Source organism: Plasmodium relictum, assembly GCF_900005765.1.
Source record: "Plasmodium relictum strain SGS1 genome assembly, chromosome: 14".
NCBI classification, from domain to species: domain Eukaryota; phylum Apicomplexa; class Aconoidasida; order Haemosporida; family Plasmodiidae; genus Plasmodium; species Plasmodium relictum.
In genome coordinates this window covers 184,204-206,418 of record NC_041692.1, presented here as the reverse complement: position 1 = coordinate 206,418, position 22,215 = coordinate 184,204, and the positions used below count along the sequence as shown (strand labels likewise).

At 18.2% G+C, this 22,215-nt stretch overlaps 10 protein-coding genes across 10 annotated transcripts; 7 read left to right on the top strand and 3 right to left on the bottom strand.

The window, feature by feature from the left end:
* Positions 1 to 86: 86 nt before the first annotated feature.
* PRELSG_1405300 (conserved Plasmodium protein, unknown function) lies at positions 87 to 353 on the top strand (the record flags this gene model as incomplete). Its single annotated transcript, XM_028679096.1, has 1 exon — positions 87 to 353. The coding sequence occupies one exon, from the start codon at positions 87 to 89 to the stop codon at positions 351 to 353; it is 267 nt and encodes an 88-aa protein (XP_028534844.1).
* Positions 354 to 1,415: 1,062 nt separating this feature from the next.
* PRELSG_1405200 (conserved Plasmodium protein, unknown function) lies at positions 1,416 to 2,545 on the top strand (the record flags this gene model as incomplete). Its single annotated transcript, XM_028679095.1, has 2 exons — positions 1,416 to 1,815; positions 1,959 to 2,545. The coding sequence occupies 2 exons, from the start codon at positions 1,416 to 1,418 to the stop codon at positions 2,543 to 2,545; spliced, it is 987 nt and encodes a 328-aa protein (XP_028534843.1).
* A 205-nt stretch (positions 2,546 to 2,750) lies between these two features.
* PRELSG_1405100 (DEAD box helicase, putative) lies at positions 2,751 to 4,619 on the bottom strand (the record flags this gene model as incomplete). The annotated part of the gene is made up of 1 exon (XM_028679094.1): positions 2,751 to 4,619. The coding sequence occupies one exon, from the start codon at positions 4,617 to 4,619 to the stop codon at positions 2,751 to 2,753; it is 1,869 nt and encodes a 622-aa protein (XP_028534842.1).
* Positions 4,620 to 5,128: 509 nt separating this feature from the next.
* PRELSG_1405000 (DnaJ protein, putative) lies at positions 5,129 to 6,292 on the top strand (the record flags this gene model as incomplete). Its single annotated transcript, XM_028679093.1, has 1 exon — positions 5,129 to 6,292. One exon carries the CDS (start codon positions 5,129 to 5,131, stop codon positions 6,290 to 6,292), a length of 1,164 nt encoding a protein of 387 aa, XP_028534841.1.
* Positions 6,293 to 6,777: 485 nt separating this feature from the next.
* Positions 6,778 to 9,693, bottom strand: PRELSG_1404900 (U3 small nucleolar RNA-associated protein 6, putative; the record flags this gene model as incomplete). The annotated part of the gene is made up of 1 exon (XM_028679092.1): positions 6,778 to 9,693. One exon carries the CDS (start codon positions 9,691 to 9,693, stop codon positions 6,778 to 6,780), a length of 2,916 nt encoding a protein of 971 aa, XP_028534840.1.
* Positions 9,694 to 10,395: 702 nt separating this feature from the next.
* Positions 10,396 to 11,577, top strand: PRELSG_1404800 (exosome complex component RRP40, putative; the record flags this gene model as incomplete). Its single annotated transcript, XM_028679091.1, has 3 exons — positions 10,396 to 10,994; positions 11,167 to 11,251; positions 11,527 to 11,577. The coding sequence occupies 3 exons, from the start codon at positions 10,396 to 10,398 to the stop codon at positions 11,575 to 11,577; spliced, it is 735 nt and encodes a 244-aa protein (XP_028534839.1).
* Positions 11,578 to 11,643: 66 nt separating this feature from the next.
* PRELSG_1404700 (U1 small nuclear ribonucleoprotein A, putative) lies at positions 11,644 to 13,642 on the bottom strand (the record flags this gene model as incomplete). Its single annotated transcript, XM_028679090.1, has 2 exons — positions 11,644 to 11,702; positions 12,010 to 13,642. 2 exons carry the CDS (start codon positions 13,640 to 13,642, stop codon positions 11,644 to 11,646), a joined length of 1,692 nt encoding a protein of 563 aa, XP_028534838.1.
* Positions 13,643 to 14,939: 1,297 nt separating this feature from the next.
* Positions 14,940 to 16,091, top strand: PRELSG_1404600 (RED-like protein, putative; the record flags this gene model as incomplete). The annotated part of the gene is made up of 1 exon (XM_028679088.1): positions 14,940 to 16,091. The coding sequence occupies one exon, from the start codon at positions 14,940 to 14,942 to the stop codon at positions 16,089 to 16,091; it is 1,152 nt and encodes a 383-aa protein (XP_028534837.1).
* Positions 16,092 to 17,488: 1,397 nt separating this feature from the next.
* On the top strand, positions 17,489 to 19,183 carry PRELSG_1404500 (conserved Plasmodium protein, unknown function; the record flags this gene model as incomplete). Its single annotated transcript, XM_028679087.1, has 4 exons — positions 17,489 to 18,316; positions 18,544 to 18,599; positions 18,687 to 18,749; positions 19,117 to 19,183. The coding sequence occupies 4 exons, from the start codon at positions 17,489 to 17,491 to the stop codon at positions 19,181 to 19,183; spliced, it is 1,014 nt and encodes a 337-aa protein (XP_028534836.1).
* Positions 19,184 to 20,269: 1,086 nt separating this feature from the next.
* PRELSG_1404400 (vacuolar ATP synthase subunit h, putative) lies at positions 20,270 to 21,829 on the top strand (the record flags this gene model as incomplete). Its single annotated transcript, XM_028679086.1, has 3 exons — positions 20,270 to 20,332; positions 20,446 to 21,338; positions 21,418 to 21,829. The coding sequence occupies 3 exons, from the start codon at positions 20,270 to 20,272 to the stop codon at positions 21,827 to 21,829; spliced, it is 1,368 nt and encodes a 455-aa protein (XP_028534835.1).
* Positions 21,830 to 22,215: the final 386 nt, after the last annotated feature.

Genomic DNA, 22,215 nt, shown 5'->3' with positions numbered 1-22,215 from the left:
AAGTATAGAAGAAAAAAAAAAAACAAAAAAATTTATATATATATATATATATATATATATATAAATATATATTAATAAAATTCAGAATGTTAACATTAATCTCAATTTGTACATATTTATTTTATGCTCATAAAGACTCTTTGTTAAATTTAGTGGGATTAAAAAGTGATGAAACTGAAAATGAAAACAAGAACACTACAAATGTTGAAACAAAATTTAAAAATGAAAAAATTAGAAAATCTTTATCAGATTCTGATCTACATAGAAAAAAATTTATCCTAAGAACATATAGTGACGTTGATTTTAACATAAAATTTCATAAAAGAAATTTGCATAATAAAATTAAACTTTAAATTAATATTTAATTTTTTTTTAGTTTTTTTTCTTTTTTTAATTGAATTATTATGATTAAAATGTAATTCGAAATGCATAAATACTTATATTTCATTTTCATATATTTCCTTGCTACCAGAAGTAATGGAATAATGAAAATGCGTTATATGCACAATTGTTTTTTAGAATAAGTATATAATTTTTTTTTGTTTTTTTTTTTTTTTAATTTTATATCATTTAAAATATATTACATATTTCTTTTTAGTATATAATAAAATAATCTTACTTATTTTCTTATAATTTTTATTTTTTATCGAATTTTATTTAATCCTTTTTTGTCATCTTTGTATTATTTAAGAGTTTGAAATTATTAATTAACATTAACTTAAAATATTTTTATTATATAGATTAAAAATACTATCAGAAAAGCTGATAGTGTCTTATAAAGTTTTATATCTGCATATATGTATGTATATATAAAAAAGAATATGAATGATAACATTATAATTATATTTTTTTTTATAATTTAAATATTTTTATTTTACTTTTTTTTTCTTTTTTTTTTCTTTTTTTAATATTTAAATAAATGAAATTAAAAATCTCAACAAAATATATTCAATAAAACAGAAAGTTTTAAAATACCTCTTTTGTCTTGTATATAATTATATATCATTATTTAAATTAAATTATAATTTGCATAATTCTCTATATAATATTAATAGATACAAAAATAAAAATTAAGCATATATCCTCATATTTATAAAAAGAAATTGCCTTGTGCTTCCTACTTTCATGTTTACCTAAACTTTGTATTTTATGAAAAATAATTTAATGAAAAAAAAAAAAAAAAAAACTATATAAAACAAGAAAATTCTTTTAATGGGAAAAAAAAAAAAAAAAGACATATCCATAAATATAAAAAAAGAATTTTCACATTTTTTTTTTTTCTTTCCTACGAAGATATGTTCAAAGTTTATAAAAAATATTGATATTTAAGTTTTCCTTACAATAAATATAAGAAAAATTAAAAAATAACTCAAAGAGAAAAGAAAAAAGGTATTTTTTTTATAAGTAAAATAGACATGAGTGATAAGAAATCGAGTGACGAAAACTCTTTTAATATAGAAGAAATAAAAACAAAAAAGAAAAAAAAAAACAAAAACGTAGAAATTTTCTATGAAAATGATTTCGAAATATTTTCTCCTTGTATAGATGTTGAAGGTAAGTTATGTGTTATTTCTGATAAAGGTGATATTTTTAGATATAAATTAGTAAATATAAAAAAAACTCAAGAAACTAATGATTTCTTATCATCATCCGAAGAAGATGAAGAAGAAGAGATTTATTTCAATAGTGAAGAAAGTATAATAGGAGTAAAAAAGAAGAAAACCAAAGTAGAAGAAGAAAAATATCTTAGTATCGATTTTACAACTAAGTGCTTATGCTCAGATAATGATTTTAATTTCTATGTATTCAATCCTAGTAAAAAAAAAGAAAAAAAAAAAACTTTATTAAAAATTATTGTTTATAATTATTTTTATAATAACTGTTTAAAGATAAAAACAATTTTTTTTTAAGATAAAAATAAAGAAACAACATTTTTTTTTTTTTTTTATATTCATAAGTAACGATGGGATTAATGATAATAGACAAAAATAAAAATATTGAATTTTATGCTGATGAATATGAAGACAAAAATTTCACAGGAATTAACAATTTAGTTTATGATAAAAATAATAATAATTTATATTTAATAGATTCAGGTAACATCAATGAAGAGAATAAGAGTAGCTTATATTATATAAATAAAGACATTGAAACAATGATATCAATAGATTTACAAAATACTTGTTATGTCAATAATGTTTGTATATATCAAAAGGATAATATAAATGCTGTTTATGTTTGCTTAACCAAAGAAAACAAAATTTTAAGATTAATAAAAAAAGGAAATTCTTACATAAAGAGCGTCTTTTTATATATAAATGGATGTTACTCTCCTTTATTTATTTGCACCAATAATATTAACTTTATTATTTTGCTAAAAGATTTAAGTGAATATGAAAAAAAAGGAAAAATATTAGAAATTAATTCCAATGCAGAAATAATTAATTCTTTTTTTATTGAAGGAAATCAATTTAATGGTATATGCTATGATTATAATATAAATAAATATTTTTTTATAGAAAAAAATATTATTTATATATATTAAAAGAATAAATAGATATATCATTTCTACATAGTTTAAATTTAAAAATAATTTTGTATAAATAAATTACTAAAAAAAAAAAAAAAAAAGACAACTTTAAAAAGATATTCATTTAACTAAAAACAAATGCATTTGTACAAATATAATTTTATGTTTATTACTTTTATGCTTTTCATTTTAATATATTTTCTTTTTTTTCTTTTTTTTATTATAATAATAAATCATCTAAATCTTTTCTAATTTTAAGTTTCGGATTACTTTGCATATTTAATGTTACGGCTAGTTTACTTGAAATATGTGGTTGCTCTACTAATCCAGTAGACAACAAAATATTATTGACAACATCAATAATATCATCATCACTTAATTTAAGAATTGCATATTTTGTTTTGTAAAATCTTAATAAGGAAGAATAATATGCATAAGCCAAGTATAATAACTGTGTATTAGACATCCAACTATTTAAATAATTAGAAACATTAGTATTTTTTATTGTGTAATCATTTGGATTTATTTTTTCAATATTTAGATCTTTTATTTGTTCGTAAAATAATTCATCGGCTTCATTTAACAAAATAATAGCCATACCTTCTTTATTACTTCTAGCTGTTCTACCAACTCTATGTATGTACTGTTCTCTAGAAATAGCACTATTCACCTGAATAATTAAGCTAACATCGGGATAATTGATTCCTCTTGAACTTATATCTGAAGTAAATAAAATTCCAACAGTTTCCATATAAAATCTATTAGATGTAATTTGCCTATGAGTTGGTTCTTTTTTTCTATGAATTTCATAAACTGATATTTTCAATTGATTTTTAAAAAAATTAGCATAAAAAGATGTAGCTCTAGCTGTGGGAAAAAATACTAAAATTTTATATGTGAACTGATTTAATCTCATATGCTCAATTAATAAGTTATATAATATTATTGTTGTATCGATTGCTTTATGAAATATAACATACTGTTTTAATTGGTCATTAGTGTGTTTTTCAGTATCTTTTATACAATTTAAAAAAATATAATCTGATTTACACATTTTTTTTCTAATATCATCCAAATTATGACTTAATGTTGCAGAAAAAAGAAAATTTCGTCTGTTTTTAGGCAAATAAGATAATATTCTATTAATATCATTTTGATAACCAGAACTTAATAGCTGATCAGCTTCATCAATTATTAACATTCTCAAATTTTGAAATAATGTGTTAAATAAATATGTACACTCAAAATGATCTAATAGTCTTCCAATAGTGCAAATAATAATATCAGGTTTAACTCTTCTTATATTTATTTGATCTTCTCTTCTTTTTATTCCTCCTGTAAGAGTCAAAACATTAATATTATTTTTATAAGTTAATAATAACTTTGCTTCATTATATATTTGATTTGCTAACTCTCTTGTAGGCACTATTACAAGTGTATGAACACTTAAAATTTTATTTTTTAAAATATCGTTAATTACTAAAAGTAAATATGAAATTGTTTTACCAGTTCCCGTTTTTGCCTGAACTAATAAATCATTTTTCTTTTTTTCTTTTATTATATTTTCATATATTATTCTTTGAACATCTGTGAACTCTCTATATTTAAATACCTCTAAAAGACTTTTTTTTATATCTTCATCTATTTCATTTGTATTTTCTATTAAAATTGTTTGATTCTCTTTTTCTTTATTATCAGAAATTATATTTTTATTACTTTCTTCTGCAACTCTTACATCCTTATAATGTTCATCATCTTTTTCCTCCTTTTGTTTAATATTATTCCCTATATTAAGTTCACCATTTGTATATTTTTCTTTTTTCTTTTTTGTATTTATACAGAAATGTTTAGAACTTTTATAAAGTAAAATATTTTTTTTATTTTCTTTAGAAATATATGTAATATTTTTAATTTCAATTTTTATTGTTTTATTTTTATTTTCATTAATCTTATACAATGTTCTTTTTAAGTGTAAATATTTGTAACTGTCATATAAAAAAGAAAACTTTAGTTTTTCTTGAAAAGTTAAGCAATTTTTAATAAATTTATTGCTATTATACACGTGTTTTAAAAAAAATAAGTTAAACATTTTTCAAAAATGTAAATTTCTAAAAATATAAAAATAAATCAGTCCTTTTAAATACATTTATAAGATATCTATGAAGTAATTTTTTTTTAATTATTTAATTTTTTTTTTTTTTGTATTTATTGTTTTAAAAAACTTTAAAATAATAGATATTTTTATTCTTTCATAAATTTTTTAAATTATACAAATAACTTTTAAAAATAATTATATATATATATTTAAGAATTTTTAACTTAATATTTTTTCTTTTTTAAAAGTTTATTTTTTAATTTACAAACAAAATATACATATAAATATTCAATATATTTATATATATCTGTTTATTGAAGTATTTTTAAAAATATAAGTGGCTTATTTACATTAACAAATAAAAATTTCAGATATTAATTTAAGCATTATATATATTAACCTATGCTTAACTAAATAATTTAGTGAAATATTATGATTTAAGATTTGTAACTTTTTTATAAAATTATAAGTGTTGAAAAAAATAAAAAAAAAAAATCAGTAAAATGACTGAACATAAAGATATAGAAAAATCACAGAAAGAAAATACCACCGAATTAGAAAATAATTCTGAAAATGCAATTAATGAAAAAGAAAATAACCATAAAAATATACATAATTTTAATAATGTAAATGAGGAAAAATGTAATGTGTTAAATAATAAAATAAGCAATGATATTAATAATAAAGAAAACAAGGAAATAAATAACTTTGTAGAAAGTAATGTGGATTATAATACAAATAGTGAAATAGATAACTCTTTAAATCATATTGAAAATAATAATAATAATAATAATATAATCAGTGAAACAATTAATAATGTAATCGATGAAAACAAAAGCGACAATAATACAATTGATGAAAATGAAATAAATGATTTATTTAATGACTTTTTAAAAGATATTGAAAATATTACATCAAATAAAAGTAGTGGACAAAAAGAGAAATTCAGTAAAAGTGATGCGGAAAAAGAAATAAATAGAATTTTAGCTAAGAAAGACCATTCTCCATTTGAAATATTTGATATACACGAAGATATAAATATGGAAATAATAAAAAGTAAGTATAGAAAGTTGTCTGTTCTTATTCATCCTGATAAGTGCAAAATTGAAAAAGCTGGTGAGGCTTTTAATATTTTAACTAGAGCATATGATGAATTAAAAAAAGATAGTATAAAAGAACAATATAAAAGTGTTTATGAAACAGCTAAGAAAAATATCATAAAAAAATTAAATTTGAAAAAAAAAAAAAACGAAATAAATGAATATTTAAATAAGACATATGAAGAATATGAAATTACAAAAGAAATACAACAATTAATTAATGAAGAATGTGAAAATTTAATGAAAGTACAAAAAGAAAAAATAGAATATGCACAAAAATGTAAATTGGCTAATTTGAAATATGTTCAAGAAAAAGAAGAAGAAAGATTAAAAGAAGATTTAAAAAAAGAAGAAGAAAGAAAATTATGGATGGAGGGAAGAGACGAAAGAGTAAATAGTTGGAAACATTATAAAAAAGAAAATTTGAAAAATGAAAAAGAATTTCATTTATTTAAAAACATTAATAAAAAAAAAGAAGAAAGAACAGAAGAAGAAAAAGAAAAATTGAAAAAAATTTCTATTAATAATGTAGAAAACAATATATGTAAAAAAAGAAGAAAAAAGTGAATAAAAATAATTCTTATAAAATATTTTCGTTTAATTTTTTAAAACATTAAATATATTTGTTATGTTTATATATATATCTATTTAAATTTTAAGGAATACTTTTTTTACGTTACTTTTTTGTATATTCATATTTATTTGTTTATATTATATATTTCTATACATTCATAGATATGTATTATTTTTAAATATTAATTACTAATCCAACCTATTTTAAACTTAAGAATTTTTCATAAATATATATTTTTAAAATTCATTATCTTCACAAAATGAGGGGAATGCTACATATTATTATTATTATTATATATACTAAAATAATAACAAATATATCAAAGGAATTTTTATATGTTTTTTAATTTTTAAAGATTTTTTTTTTTTTTAAAAACATAAAAAAATGAAAATAAAAACAACGAATTAGTTTTATATAAAAGAAAATGAAATATGAAAAATAAAAAATAAATAACTTATATTAATATAAAAGTTATTTTTTATGATATATTAAATTCATCAATATAAACTCTATTATACAAATAAATCAAATTATTTATTTCTTTATTTAATAAGTTGTTCAAATTATTTTTCTTTATTTTCTCATAATTATGTGTAATTACATCTTTTAAATAATCTATTATTTTTTTATTATTCAAAAATATAATTAAGTTTATGATACATTTTAAAATATTTATTTTTATAAACAAGTCAATTTCTTTATCAAGTAGCAAAAGCAATTCGTCAATGATATAAATTTCTTTTATTAAAATTTTATTTTTTTCTTTTGAATAATTTATATCGTTTTCATGTAAATTCATTTCCTTATTTATTTTATTATTTATATAAAGTACTTTTTTGTTTTCACTTCTTTTATCTTGATTCAAGCTATTCTTTTCTTTCTCTTCTTCATTAAAATTTTCGTTTTCATTTTCACCTTCACTTTCTTTCTCATTTTTATTTTTTTTACTATCTTTCTCACTTTCTATTTCACTCTTACTTTCATTCTCTTTTTCACTATAACTTTCACTCTCATTTTCATTCTCATTTTCACATTCACTTTCACTCTTACTTTCACTGTCACTTTCACTTTCACTTTCACTTTCACTGTCACTGTCACTGTCACTGTCACTGTCACTGTCACTGTCACTGTCACATTCACTGTCACATTCACTGTCACATTCACTGTCACTTTTACTCTTATTTTCACTCTCATTTTCACTTTCACTCTTATTTTCACTATCGCTTTCATATATATTTTTATTATCAGTTGTCTTACTTTTATTTTCTTCTTCTATGAATCTTTTACTTTCTTCAATACTATCACTTAAAAGTTCTTTCATTTTTTTTCGTTTTTTGTTAGTATTATTTTCAGCAAGATTCATTTTTTCATTTGCTGCTCTATGTTTTTTTCTAATATGATTTTCTTCTAGATTTTTTTTATTAAACAAGAAGAAATAAAGCATTGATGAAAGTATATCTTTGTTTGTATTAATTTGTTCATAATCATAAATGAAATTATTCTTACTTATTTGTGAATGCCTATTTTCGAATAAACAAATATATGCGGTAAAATTTAGTTTATGTAAAAAATTATAAATATAAATATTTTTTTCTTTTATATATTCTGTATTAATTCTGTTAAATTCGTAATTGCTACATAAAAAAATATCATCCTTCAAAAATTGAAAAATTTCTAATTCTTCATAACTTGTTAAAAGGGGTTCTTTCATATAAAACAAAATAGTTTTCTCTTTACTTGAATTTTGTAAATTATCTTTATTTTCAAATAAATTAAAGTTATTACTTTCTTCTTTTTTCTTATTCTTTAAATCTCCATTTAATGTGCTTTCTATGGATATATTTTCTTCTTTTGTTTTAAGTGAATGGATTTTTTTATTATCATCAATTTTAAAAACCTCCAATATATTATTAAATTCATTATATGTATCAAATAAATTTGTAAGGATCAAGCAAAAAAAATAAATCATAATATCTTCATCAAAAGAATCGAACAATTTTATTAGTAAATTGTTCACTTCATTTAAGTTGAAATATTTTTGAATATTGTTTTTATTGTAATTTTCTTCAAAATCATTATAAAAATTTTCCTTTAAAAGTATAAAATTTTCATCTTCACAAAAATAAAAATTAGAAAATTTCAGACACTTATTAATAAATAGATAATAATAAAAGCATGGCTGATCCATTTTATGTTTTTCAATAGAAGTAAATATAATATCTTTAAAATCATCATACTGAAGAATATAATTTCTTATCCATTTTTTTTTTTCCATTTTTAAATACACATTCAAAAGTAAAAATATAAATATATGCAAGTTACTTTTATCATTTTGAAAAATTTTCAAATATTTTTTAACTAAAAAAATAATTACATCTAATCCATATTTGTCTTCCTCTTTGACAATATTATTTGTATCATTAGCATTTTCTTTGCTGTCAATTTTTAAAAAATCTTCATTTATATAATCATTATTTGTATTGTTATTATCATCGTCAATTTTATTACCGCTTGTACTTTCACATACATCTTTATCCATCTCATATTTATTGTTTTTGCAAAAATCATTAAATTTATCCAAATCATTATCTTTATGTTTTTCTTTAAAATTTTCTAATAATTTAAAAAATATGTCAAATTCCATATTAAAATATAAAATATTTAAATACAAACTACGAGGAACAAATAAAATAGCTCTTACATACAACTTTCTTGTATGAATTATATTTTTTTTTATATTATAAAAATAGTATAAGTAAATTGTCCATAATAATTCATTCCTCATATGATACTTTAAACTGTTTAATATTGCATTTTCCATTTCCTCTCTTCTTTGCTTTATATAACAGAAGTTCAAATATTGTAACCATACTTGAATATTATTAAAATGCTTTTTTAAACATACCTGAAAAATTTTGATTATTCTTTTTATTAGAGAGTTATCCGATAAGCTGTACTGTAATAATATTTCTAGTTTTTTTTCCATTTTTAGAATGTCATTTTTATACTTTTTTATTTCATTTTCATTTTTATTTATTAACGCTTTTAACTTTTTGCTTTTTTTGGAATTTTTTTTATTCTCTATTTCTCCTTGTAAATTTATTGATTCAGAATAATGCCTTTTTATTAATTTTTTATATTTTTTAATTTCGTCTAAATATTGTTTTTTTTTTTCCGTTTTTCTCTCTTCTCTCAGATTTTCTAAATTCATCTCAAATTCTAAATATAAAATAAAATTCAGTAATAGAGATGATGAACTATTAATATTGTATTCATGCTGCCTTCTTTTATTTACGATAGCCTTAATCTCTTGTTCATCAAATAATTCTTTCCTCCTAAGATCATTGAACTCGTAAATCATATTTTCTATAATCTTACATACTTTATCAATCATTTTCTTTATTATATTAATTATAATCAAATGACAAAAGTAAAAATAAAAAAAAAATGTCAAACATAGATTACCATAAAAAATGGCATTTTATAGAAAGCTAAAATATATATATATATATAAAATTATTAACAAATAATATATAAAGAAATAATTTTAACAATTTTTAATTGTTGATTATAAATTATCTATATGTTTTATTACAATTTTTTTTATTTTTTTATCCTTTTCATTATTTTTTTTTTTTCATATTTTTAAATTATATATGAAAAAAAAAAAAAATTAATTTAAAATTAATTTTTTTAATTTTAAAAATTTGATGTTAAAAATAAGTTTCTAAAAAAAAAAAATTCATACGAAATATAAAAAACGTTACGGTTAATTAAAAATATATATAAACGAAAATATAATTTTATATTAATACATTTTAAAAAGTGTTATTTAAGATACGTTAAAAGATTTTTATTCAGTATATTAGTATTCGTATATATATATTTTACTTTTTTTTTTCTTTTCTTCAGTGGTTTTACAAGTATAATATAAATCTATTTTTTCTCATTATATGCATAAATATATAAATATTTTTTTTTATAACATATTTATGTATTCATGAAGAATAATTTATAAAATTACCAATACAAATATATAAAAGGTACAAATAATTATATTTCTATTTTCATTAAATATCGAAAAAGAAAAGAAGAAATGGAAGATGATGTTATAATAAGTGGAGATTATATTAGAATAGAAAAAGATAAACTTAATAAAATTAATGAAAATAATTTTGAAAAAATTCATAATAGTGAATATGAAAATTTTTATAGGAGTAAATGTTCAGGTATTATGTTAAAAACACCATATTATCCTTATAAATATGATATTATGAACACTAGTCATAAATATATTCCGAAAGTGGGAGATTTAGTAATAGGAATAGTAAAATCAAAAAAATTAGATTATTATCAAATGGACATTAATTGTAATTGTGATTGTATTATACATAAGATTGAAGGATTTAAGTATGCAACAAAGAGTAGTTTTCCTAATTTAATGAATGGTACATTACTATATATGATAGTTGAAAAAATTAATTTAGATAATAATAGTGTAGTAACTAGTTGTATAAATTCATCGGATGTAAAATCATGGATAAATTACGAAAATTATCTAGGTGAGTTAATAGATGGATTTTTATTTTCTGTTAATATTTCTTTTTCAAAAAGTTTAATTGGAGATAAATGTTATATTTTGGATTTAATTGGTCAGGATATGAATTATGAAATAGCTATAGGGCATAATGGAAGGTTCATAAAAAAAAAATTATAAATTATAAAAATTTGATCTATATGTGACAGATAAAAGCATTTCTTTTTTTCATTTTTATTTATTTATTTTTGTTTCCTCTTCCTTTAATTAATTTATATTAATAGTACCTATATATATATATATTTTTTTTTCTTTTCTTTTTTTAACTAGAATATGGATTAAATCAAATGAACCTCTAGAAACAAATTTGATTTATAGTGCACTGAAACATTCATTTGGAAAAACTAAAGCTCAGGTATTTCACTATTTTCTTTTTTTTTTTTAAATTAAGTTTTTTTGTTTTTGTTATTTTTATTGGAAAAATATATACTCCTATTTATGTTTATATTTTTTTTTTTTTTCTTTTTTTTTCTTTCACTTTTTTGTTCTAATAAACTTTCATATGTTTTATGTAATTTTTTTTCTTGCTTTTTTTTATTCTTTTTTGTATCTTTTTTTTTTTTTTTTGACTCTTCAAATTAACGGTTCATATCATTTTTTACATTTATTTTTTATTATTTTATTTTTTAGATGGACTTATTATGGAAATCTATTTATAATCTAAATAAAAAATCTACATAGAAAAAATGGAAAGTATAAATAAATAAGGGATATTTTTATTTTAATCAATACTCCTCTTTAAATAAGTTATCTTTTAGCATATGATATTTTTAATCTAGATCCTTGTAATTCATAATTTTGCAAAACTAAAAAAAAAAAGAAAGGAAATATAAATAAAATAAAAAGAATTCATATATTTTTTTGCTTTTTTGTTTTTAAAATTTATATTTAAGTATATTTATCTTTTTCTCCTTTTTTTTTTCTAATCATTATATAAATAATAAACAATATCTTTTTTTAAGTATAATTTGTACTTCAACATTATATAACTATTTTTTTTTTTTTTTAGATTTTTAAATTATATATCAATATCGAAAAAGTTATATGTATTGATGTAATAGCATTATAGGAAAATACATATTCTTATGATAATTTTATTTTCTTTATTATTACCTTTCATTGCATATGTTGCCGTGCCTTCATCAGAAAAATCAACAAAGGCTACATTTCTTTGAGGTATAATTCTAGCTTCAATAAATCCTGCAAAACTCTTAAATAAATCATTAAAAGCTTGAATGTTAACGTTTTCCACAACATTTTCAACAAATAGAATTTTATAAGGTATTATAACATTATTTTGAACAGGAGGGCATGTATTAATGGGGTAATATGGTGAAAATATATTGTTTTTCGATAAATCCTCATTTTTTTTACTTTTTTCTTCATATGCTTTTGCTTGAGCTTTTGCAATTAATGTTTGTTTGTCCATTTGATTCAAATCAATTTTTTCATCTTTTTTTTTGGACTCTTCATTATGGCTCATTTTAAAATTATTCATTTGCATTTCTAAATAATTCTTGTGCATTTTTTCAAAAATTTCTTTTTGTTTCTGTTCTCTTTCAATAATTTGCTTAGGTTTCTTAGGCTGCTTTGATCTCTCAATAAATGTTCCTTCTTTTTTTGCATGTATATCGCTTTTATTATGCGAATAATTTATTTGTAATATTTTACCAAACAAGAAATATCCTTGCATTGCATTCAGAGCTTTTGTTGAACTTTCAATTGTATCGTAAATTATCCATGCTTGTCCTTTTCTCCAAAAAGATTTCATAACAATTATATCTTTAATTATTCCAAATTGTTTAAATAGTTCCTTTAAGTTTTTTTTCATTTCTTCTGGTTTTATTCTATCATTTAAATTTTTTATATAAATTGTTTCATTAGGCTTTATATTTGGATCTGCTGTAATGACTTTATTATACTTCAAGTGTTTTAAATAAGCTTTACTGTTCATATAATTCATAGTATTATACATTATATTTGGTTGTGGATGATACATAGGCATTCTCATTGGATTATTTAAGTTATCACTATTTTGATATATATTCATAGGTGTATTCATATTTAACGGATATTGATTATACACTGGTTTGGTATTAGTCATTATTTTATTTTGCATATTATAACTTGCGTTTATATTATAATTTAAATTATTGCTAATATTCATATTATTTACAGAATTTGTATTAGAATTTCCGGTATTGTCTATATTTACTGCAGTGTTTGGATAGCTTGTATTATTCATATAGACTAAATTATTTGTATTTCCTGAAGAGTTCACATTTATTGTGTTGTTTGCATTGCTAGAATCATTTGTATTTGAAGGATTCATTTGATTTATATCTTTATTGTTAAAACTTTCATTATTTTGAATGTTAGGATTTATATTATTTGCCGGATTATAATTTGCTGTAATATTATTCATTTGTAAATTCTTAACTTGATGAAAATTGGTATTTGACACATGATTCAAAGTGTTAGTATTCATATTATTATTTTGATGTGAATTCATATAACTTTTATTAAAATTATTTATTTTATTATTAATATTGCAATTTGAATTTAATGTTACAGCATTTGTATTATGTATTTTTTCCATGTTTTCTGTATTATTCATTTGATTTTGCATATCTTTATTAGGTTTGCTATTATTAATATTAGACAAAACATTTTTATAATGAGTGCGTTCGTTATAACCAGCATGAATGTTAGCTCTGCTTATATCATTCATTGAATTGTTGTTCATTTTTTATGTTCTTGTTTTGCTTTTTCTTTAATATTTACAAATTCACTTTATCAGATGAACACTTTTCAATTTATATATACGAGCATATTAGTTTAATATCAATTAAAATTTAAAAATAAATTTATATATAAATATATATACATATTACGTATATCTTATTTCTTCTTAAAACTTATAAATAATATATGAAAAATGTAAAAGAAAATGAGAAAAATAATTCTAAATGCAACTTTAAAAGAAAAAAAAAATCAATAATTTAATATATATTTAAATACACGGTTGAGATATATAAGCTGTCATTAATTAAAAAATTTTCATTTAATTAGTTTAATTTGAATAAATATTTAAAAAGGAGAAAAAAAAATATAAAATAATGATAAAAGAGGGGAAAAAAAAAAAAAAAAGAAAAAAAAAAAAAAAAAAAAAAAAAAAAAAGAAAAAAAAAAAAAAAAAAAAGAAAAAAAAAAAAAAAAAAAAAAAAAAAAAAAAAAAAAAAAAAATAAAAAAAAAGAAGAAAAAGAAGAAAAAGAAGAAAAAGAAAAAAATTTAATTACAAAAACAAAAAAAAAAAAAATTATTTTAATAAAAATAAACAAATATAGTAACAAAAATCATTTTCAAGTATACTTTTTTGTATGTATATAATAATTTATAAAAAAAAAAATATATTTAATACCGTTTTTTTTTATTCTAAGAACCAGATTTTTTTTTTTTTTTTAATTTTTCTTTAATATTTCTTTTTTTATTAGTTCATTTATGATAAAGATAAGACTATATATAATTTTTTTTTTAAATCAACTGAGTACTTTCATTTAAAATATATAAAATCTTTTTTTTTTTTCATATTTTTTCCTTTTTAATTGTTTATATATAAAATTAGACTTTGTTCATTACTCTCTTTTTTACAAAGTTAAGAACACAAATATTTAGATATAAATTTCTATTATTTATTTCTTTAGTATAAATTAAATATATATTTTTAAATTTCCTAATTAGAATTTGAATATCACATTTTTAAACTTTTAATTTCATTAACGAAAGTGATTTTTTATTTGAAATTTGATTGTTTTGAAATATTTAAAGTTTTTAAATGAAAATATTTGTTCATTTAAAAGGTTTTTTTTTTTTTTTTTTTTAATATTTTATATTCGTTATTTATAAAACTAATATTAAATATTTTATTGTAAATTTTCCTTTTTTTTCAATTTTTTGTATCTTGAAAATATTATAATTTCAATAACTTGCTATAATTTTATCTTTTTTTTTTCTTTTTTAATATTCTTTTTTTTTTAAAAAAATGTCTACCGAATTAACTAACAATGATTTTCGCCTTATTTTTGATAAATATGAAAAAGAAAAGAAAGAAAAGGAAAACAAATTATTGTTAAAGGAAGAGAAGAAATTAAAAAGAAAACAGAAATATTTAATAAAAAAAAAAAAAAATGAAGAAAAAAGTGAGAAAAGGTATAGAGACAGAGCAGAAGAAAGGAGAAAAGGAATAATGAAAGATGTGAAAGATGCCACTGTATTATACAACAATGTAAATAATACTATTGATGAATCAAAGTACATGGGAGGAGATATCGAACACACGCACTTAGTAAAAGGTCTTGATTTTTTATTATTAAATAAAGTAAGAAACAAGTTAATTGATAAAATAAGTTTAGAAAAAGAAAAAATAAAAGGAAATAAAATTAACACATCCAATCAAATTCCAAATTTTTTAAATAGCGAATCTAAATACATTTACAAATATTTCTTTTTATATGAGAATCCTCATCATATAAATTTTAAAAAAAAAATAGAAAAAATTTCTGATAATATTATGAATAATATGAAATTTAAGAACTTTAATAAAAATATACATTCTTTTAATTATAAATATAACATAGATATGAATATTGATAAAAATGACATACCAATTAAATATATTTATAATGTGGATGATATAAAAACTAATTATACGTATTACATGAAAGATTCCTTCTTAAATGAAATCGACCTTTGTTTTAAATGGCATATGCAAAATAAAAAAAAAAAAAAAAATGAAAGATTATCAAAAAGACCCTTGACTAACTTTTTAAAAGGAGAACAAATTTCCGATGAGCATATTGATATCTTTAAAAATGATGATGAAACATATGATAAAAATTTAAAAAAAATAGAAAATAGTAGTAATATAATGGATAATAACTATAATTATAGTAATATAAATAAAATTAAAGAAATAAATATCAATGTTAATGATAATGAGGACATAAAAAAAAATAAGAATGAAATAAATAAAGAGAACTTATCAAAAATAGACAAAAATACAGAAAAAAACATAAAATTGTTTGATTCTGAAAACACTTTTAAAACGAATAATCAATTTTTAAATGAAAAAAAGAATAGTTTAATTAAAAATATTTTTACGGACACCTATGAAGAATGTTATCCTGGTTATTGAAATAATATTTTTTAGTATAATATTTTTTTAAAATTTCATCATATATAAAAAGCATAAATATTAAAATTAAAAAATCATAAAATTAATATCAAAAATAAACTTGGTGCTAAAGGAAATAAATTAAGAGAAAATAATAATCTGGATATCATTTCAAAGAAATACGGGAAAAAATAATATACATATATCACAAAAAATAATAAATATATAAATATATGCAAGAATATAACGATGAAATTTTACTATAATTAATTTGAATGAATACCATTGATATTATTAATTTTTTTTGTAATAAATTACTGTAACAAGTAAAAAATAAATTAGCTTTTATATCTAAGAAAAACATTGTCTACATTTTTATTTTTATTTTATTTTTTTTTTTTTTTATCAAATAAAACTAAAACATTTGAAATTCTATACTCTAAAAAATTTATCCTATTCATTCAAGATTTATTATTATATTTGGAATTTTTATTTTTTTTTATTTTGAATTATTCTAAATTAAATATTAATTTTTTATTTTTAGTCTTTTTATGTCAAAAAAAATAAATACTATAAATATAAAAATGTTAATCCTATTTTTTTTTTTTTTTTAACTAAATAAAGACTAATCTTTATTTTCATTTTTGATATAATTGAAAAAATTAACAAAATATTTAAGTAAATAGTTATTAAAAGAAAACCAAAGTAAGATATCTTTCAAATATCTCTCATCTTTAAATTTTATCAAAAAATTATTTTCGTATATTAATTAAAAATTATAAATTGTAAGTGTAGGATATTTTGTTGTAATAAGATAATAAAAATGTATATAAAAAAAAAAAAAAAAAAAAATATAAAAACATAAAAAACAGATGAAAAAAATTTATTAAAACATTTTTATGCTGTGTAAACGAAAAAAAAAAAAAAAAAATTAAGAGTAGCAAAAAATAAAAAATATAAGCAATTAAAAAAAAATTTCACTATTTGTATTTTTAAATGATACATTATTTTATTGCATATATCCTATTTTTAAAAAAGTTTGTTATATGTATTTTTTTTCATTTATTTAAAAAAAAATAAGCTCCATATCTTTTAAAAAAAAAGGCAATTTGCATAATTGTGATTTTTAATATATTAAATACTAAGCAATAAGCATAATATTTCATTATTTATTTTATTTTAATTATTTCATTTATTCTTTTTATATATGAGCAAATACTAAAGATCTTTTTAGAAAAATTATTAAATATTTTCTTTTTCTTTTTATTAAATTCTCTAAATATTCTTTTTTTTTTTCTTTTTTTTTTCTTTTTTTTTTTCTCACTTTTTATAAAATTTTAAAACTAATTTTATACATAATTATGAATTTAATAGAAACTCACTGTATATATTTTATATAGTATTTTGAGAAAAAAAAAATGCTAGGAAAAAGGAAAACTAATGAAGCACAACAAAAAAAAAAAAAAAAATGGATAGAAGAACTAGATGATGATTTAGAAGAAATTGATTTAGAATGCTTGAATGATTTAAAAGAAAATGAAAAAGCTAATATTGAAGAAGGAATAAAAGAAGAAGAAAAAGAGTTGTATAACAATAATTTAAATGAAGAATCAAACGTAAATTTAAATGAAATAAATAATGATGTTATATATAATGAAAATAATAAAAAAAGAAAAAGATATGAATGGATGAGTAGCGATGATGAAGATATATCAAGTGAAGAAGAAGAATATTCAAATGATGAATATGATAAAGATAAAATAAAAGAAAATTTAGGTGAAGTAAAAGAAAATGCAAACTCAGAAAATAAAGATAGCGAAAATAGCACTAAATATGAATCAAGTGAAAAAGACCAAGAAAAAATAAATTTTATAAACGAAAAAAAAAAAAATGATAATGAAAGTGACTTAAAAAATAATTATGAAGGAGATAATAGTAAAAATAGTTCATTAGAAATAATAGATAATATAAATAAATATTCTATTAACCAATTAGATATAAAACTTGAAGATATTGAACATATTATTACATATGTTTATTTTAATAATATTCATTTTAATTGTGTTACTGAAAAATTAGTTGAATTTTTAGAAAATTACACATGTAATAAAATTATACAAGTTAATTCAGACAAATCAACTAATTATACAGTACTATATAAATATGATGAAAAAAATAATGACAAAGTTACTATAAATAATTTTTCACATTATGGAAAACTATTTGTTCATGTGAAAAATTATCAAGTAATTTTTATTAACCAAATTATTGCATAATTTTTTGAAAGTCTCATTTATAAATGAAATTAAAAATTCAATTATATTCTTTCTATAGAAAAATCATTTCTCTTTCTTTTTTTTCTATTTTTATTTTTATCTTTTTAATTTTTTTTTTTTTTTTATTGTTCCTTAAAATATATATCATTAATTTTTTTTTTTTTTTTGTATTTTTTTTATGTTTATAAATATTAAAGGATGTTCTTAGCCTACTTAAATTAAATGAAACACAATTCATGGGAAGAGTTATTAAGTATTTTAATTTTTTATTTGAATTCATTTTATATTTTTAATTATTAATTTCAATAATTATAATTTTATTTTTTTTTTTTTATTTAAGATCTATACAAGCTTATAAAAAGAAAAATAGGTTCTTTATTTTACAGGCGCCATCTCACTATAAGTAATGAAAAAATAAAAATATTTAACAATTGAAATTTTATTTTTACAATATGTGCATTTAGTTACTAACATACATCTTTACACCTTTATTTTCTTAATTTTATTAGTTTTTAGTTAATTCTTTTTTGTTTATATTACTTATTATAATTTTATATTATATAAATTTTTTATTTTTTTTTCTATATATACTTGAAATTTTTTTTTTTTCCTATATTTATGGAAATTGCTTTTATATAGTTATATTTGTAATTATCTTTTTTTCTCATATGCTAGCACATTTTTTTTATTTATATTAACTGCATGTTTTCTTTATTATTTTTTTTTTATTATTTTCTCTATTTTATTTATGTATTTTTTTTTTATCATAGGTATTTTATACAGGTTGTAATTAATGAAAAAAATAAGAACAATTTGAATTATATGTGGATGAGATAACTCAAAAAAAAAATAAAATATAATATCATAGAAGATTTTATTTCCTTATGCTACATAGGTATATTTAATATTTTTAAGTAAAATCATTTTTAAATTATACTATTTGTTAAACTATTGATTTATATATATACATTTTTTTATTATATTCAAATTAAAAAAAAAAAGGAATCTTTAATGAAAAAAAATTAGGAATCTTCTTTTTTTTTTTTTAATTTTCTTGAACATTTTTATTTTTTTAAAATTTATGTAAAAATTTTTTTTTCTTTAAAATTTTTTCACCGAACTTAATTTATCTCTTTATTTGTGTATTAACCAAAAAAATACTTAGAAATTAAAATTCGTCGAAACAATATATTTAAATGCAATTTATAAAGTTTATTTTTTTTATTCTTTCTCTAAGTATTCCTTAAAAAGAAAAAAAGCGTTTTAAAAATGTAATTAGCAAATAGTTAAGAAAACATGATTACATAATATTTAAGAAATGCCTTCAACTGTTAAAAATGTATATGTAGAAATAATTAACTGTGGAGATATCTTTTTATCTGTTTATATTTTTTTTTTTTTTAAATATTATTTGTACCAATAAGTTTATATTTATTTCTTATGTATATATATATTTCATTTCATTTTTTTTTTTTTTTTTTTAATGCAAAGATTAATATGTATTATTTCAGACAAGATTTTTTTCCATTTTTTATAGTACACACATATGTTTAATATATTGTGTAAAATATTCAAAATATTTTAATAAAAAATTGGTGTTTTTATTAGAGAATATTTTTACTTCATATATTTGTTATTTCCAAACAAATTTGATTTTCTTTATTTGTTTATATTATTATTAATATTATTATTATATATATATTTTTTTTTTGTTTTATGACGCATTTAATTAAATTCTAATTTAAAAGAGAAATTGTTTATTTTTATTAATCGCGATGCCTTGTTTATTTTAAGTAATTTTTTTTTTTTTTAAACTTTTATTTTTTTACTTATGAAATTATCTAAATTTAGAATATTTTATTGTAATTATTCCCTTCTTTTATATATATATATATATTTTTTTTTTAGTAATAATTAAAAAAAATGGCAAATAATAATGGAATAAGTGTCATTACTAAAATTGTTGAATCTGAGCAAAAAAATCAAGTAATATTTTTTACTGTAGAAATAAATATTATATTAGTTATATAAACATAAAGTATAAATATATATATATATATATATATTTCTTTAATTTTTCTTTTTTATCTCTTTTTTAGAAACTGCATGATTCTATTTTAAATAAAATGCCATGTTATGATAAATATGAAGAGATAAATATTTTATCATCAGAAGAAGTAGAATTATTAAAAAAATTTCATGAATTTGAAAAAAAGAAAAAATTTGAATACTTTAAGGAAAATGCCTCAATAGTATCAGTATTATTTAATTGTCTTCAAACGGATTTTAATATTCATTTAATTCAATATGTATTAACAATTTTTTATGAAATTATAAGAAATGACGGGAGTTCTTATTGTTATATATTAAATATATTAAATGATAAAAATGTTTATGCATATTTAATGAAATTGTGTACTCACAGTGATACATATATAGCAGATAAAAGTTCTTTTCTATTATCAGGAAGCTTTTGCTACAATAATAATTATTTTACTGATACAGAAATAAAAGATTTTATTTTAAAAATTGATTTTTTTAATGTAACCGAAGAAGGAAAAATTGATATATATATAAATATATTAAAAATTGATAGCTATAGAAAAGATATTTATGAATTAGAACAATTTTTATCATTAATTAAGAAGAATTTGGATTTAACCACTAATAATTCAAATAAGCAATATAAATCAGTGTTTTGTGTATGGTTACTTACATTTAAAGATTTCTTTATTAAAAAATTACATAGAAATAATATGATAGCAATTGTAATTAATTTATTTAAAAAATGTAGAGTAGAAAAAATAGTAAGAGTTTGCTTGAATATAATTAAAAATATAATGCATATTGATGATTGTTTTGAAATAATAGTCGATAACAATATAATTCAAACATTAACTGTCTTACAATATGACAAATGGAGAGATAATGATATTTATGATACTATAATTCAACTTTTACATAAATTAGATCAGCGTGTAAAAAATTTCAGGTAATAATTATATCTAATTATATCTAATCATATATATATTATTTTTAAATTAATTTTTTATTTTATTTTTTTTTATTAGTAATTTTGAAAGATATTGTCATGAACTTTCAAATGGAAAATTAAAATGGTCAATTTTACATACAGAAAAATTTTGGTTAGAGAATGTTATGCAATTTGAAAAAGATGAATTTAAAGCTATACAACAATTAGCTGATATAATAAAAAATTATGCTCAAAATATTGTTCTGAAAGATCAATCAACTAATAATAAAGATGAAATAGATAGTGCTACTGTGGCTGTTGCCTGCTTTGATATTGGAGAATTTGCCAGATTATATCCAAATGGAAAAAAAATTTGTCAAAAATTTCGAATCAAAGAAAATATAATGATTTTAATTACAACAAAAGACAGAGATATTGTAAGAGAAGCCCTTTTATGTGCACAAAAAATTATGTTAAATAACTGGCAAAGTATATCAAATACGACATAAAATGACATTAAAAAAAAATATCTATATATATATACAAAATAAAGCATTATATAATAATACAAATTGTAAAATTAACAAATTAAAAAAAAAATAAACCAATTAATTATTATTGAAAAATAAAAATGAAGTTTTCAAAAATTTTTTTTTAAGTATTTTTTAAATGTATAATGTTAAATTGAATTTTATATATATTTTAGTTAATCTAAATATAGAATCAAGAGACAGCTTTGAATCTAACAAAAAAGAACATAAATATGTAATTAAAAAAAAAAATTTGAAAATTTTATTTTATCTATTTTTTTTTTTTTTTTTTGCAATATATAAATTTTAAAAGTATTAAATTTAAGGTATATGTTATTTAAAATAAGCCATAATTAAAATTCATT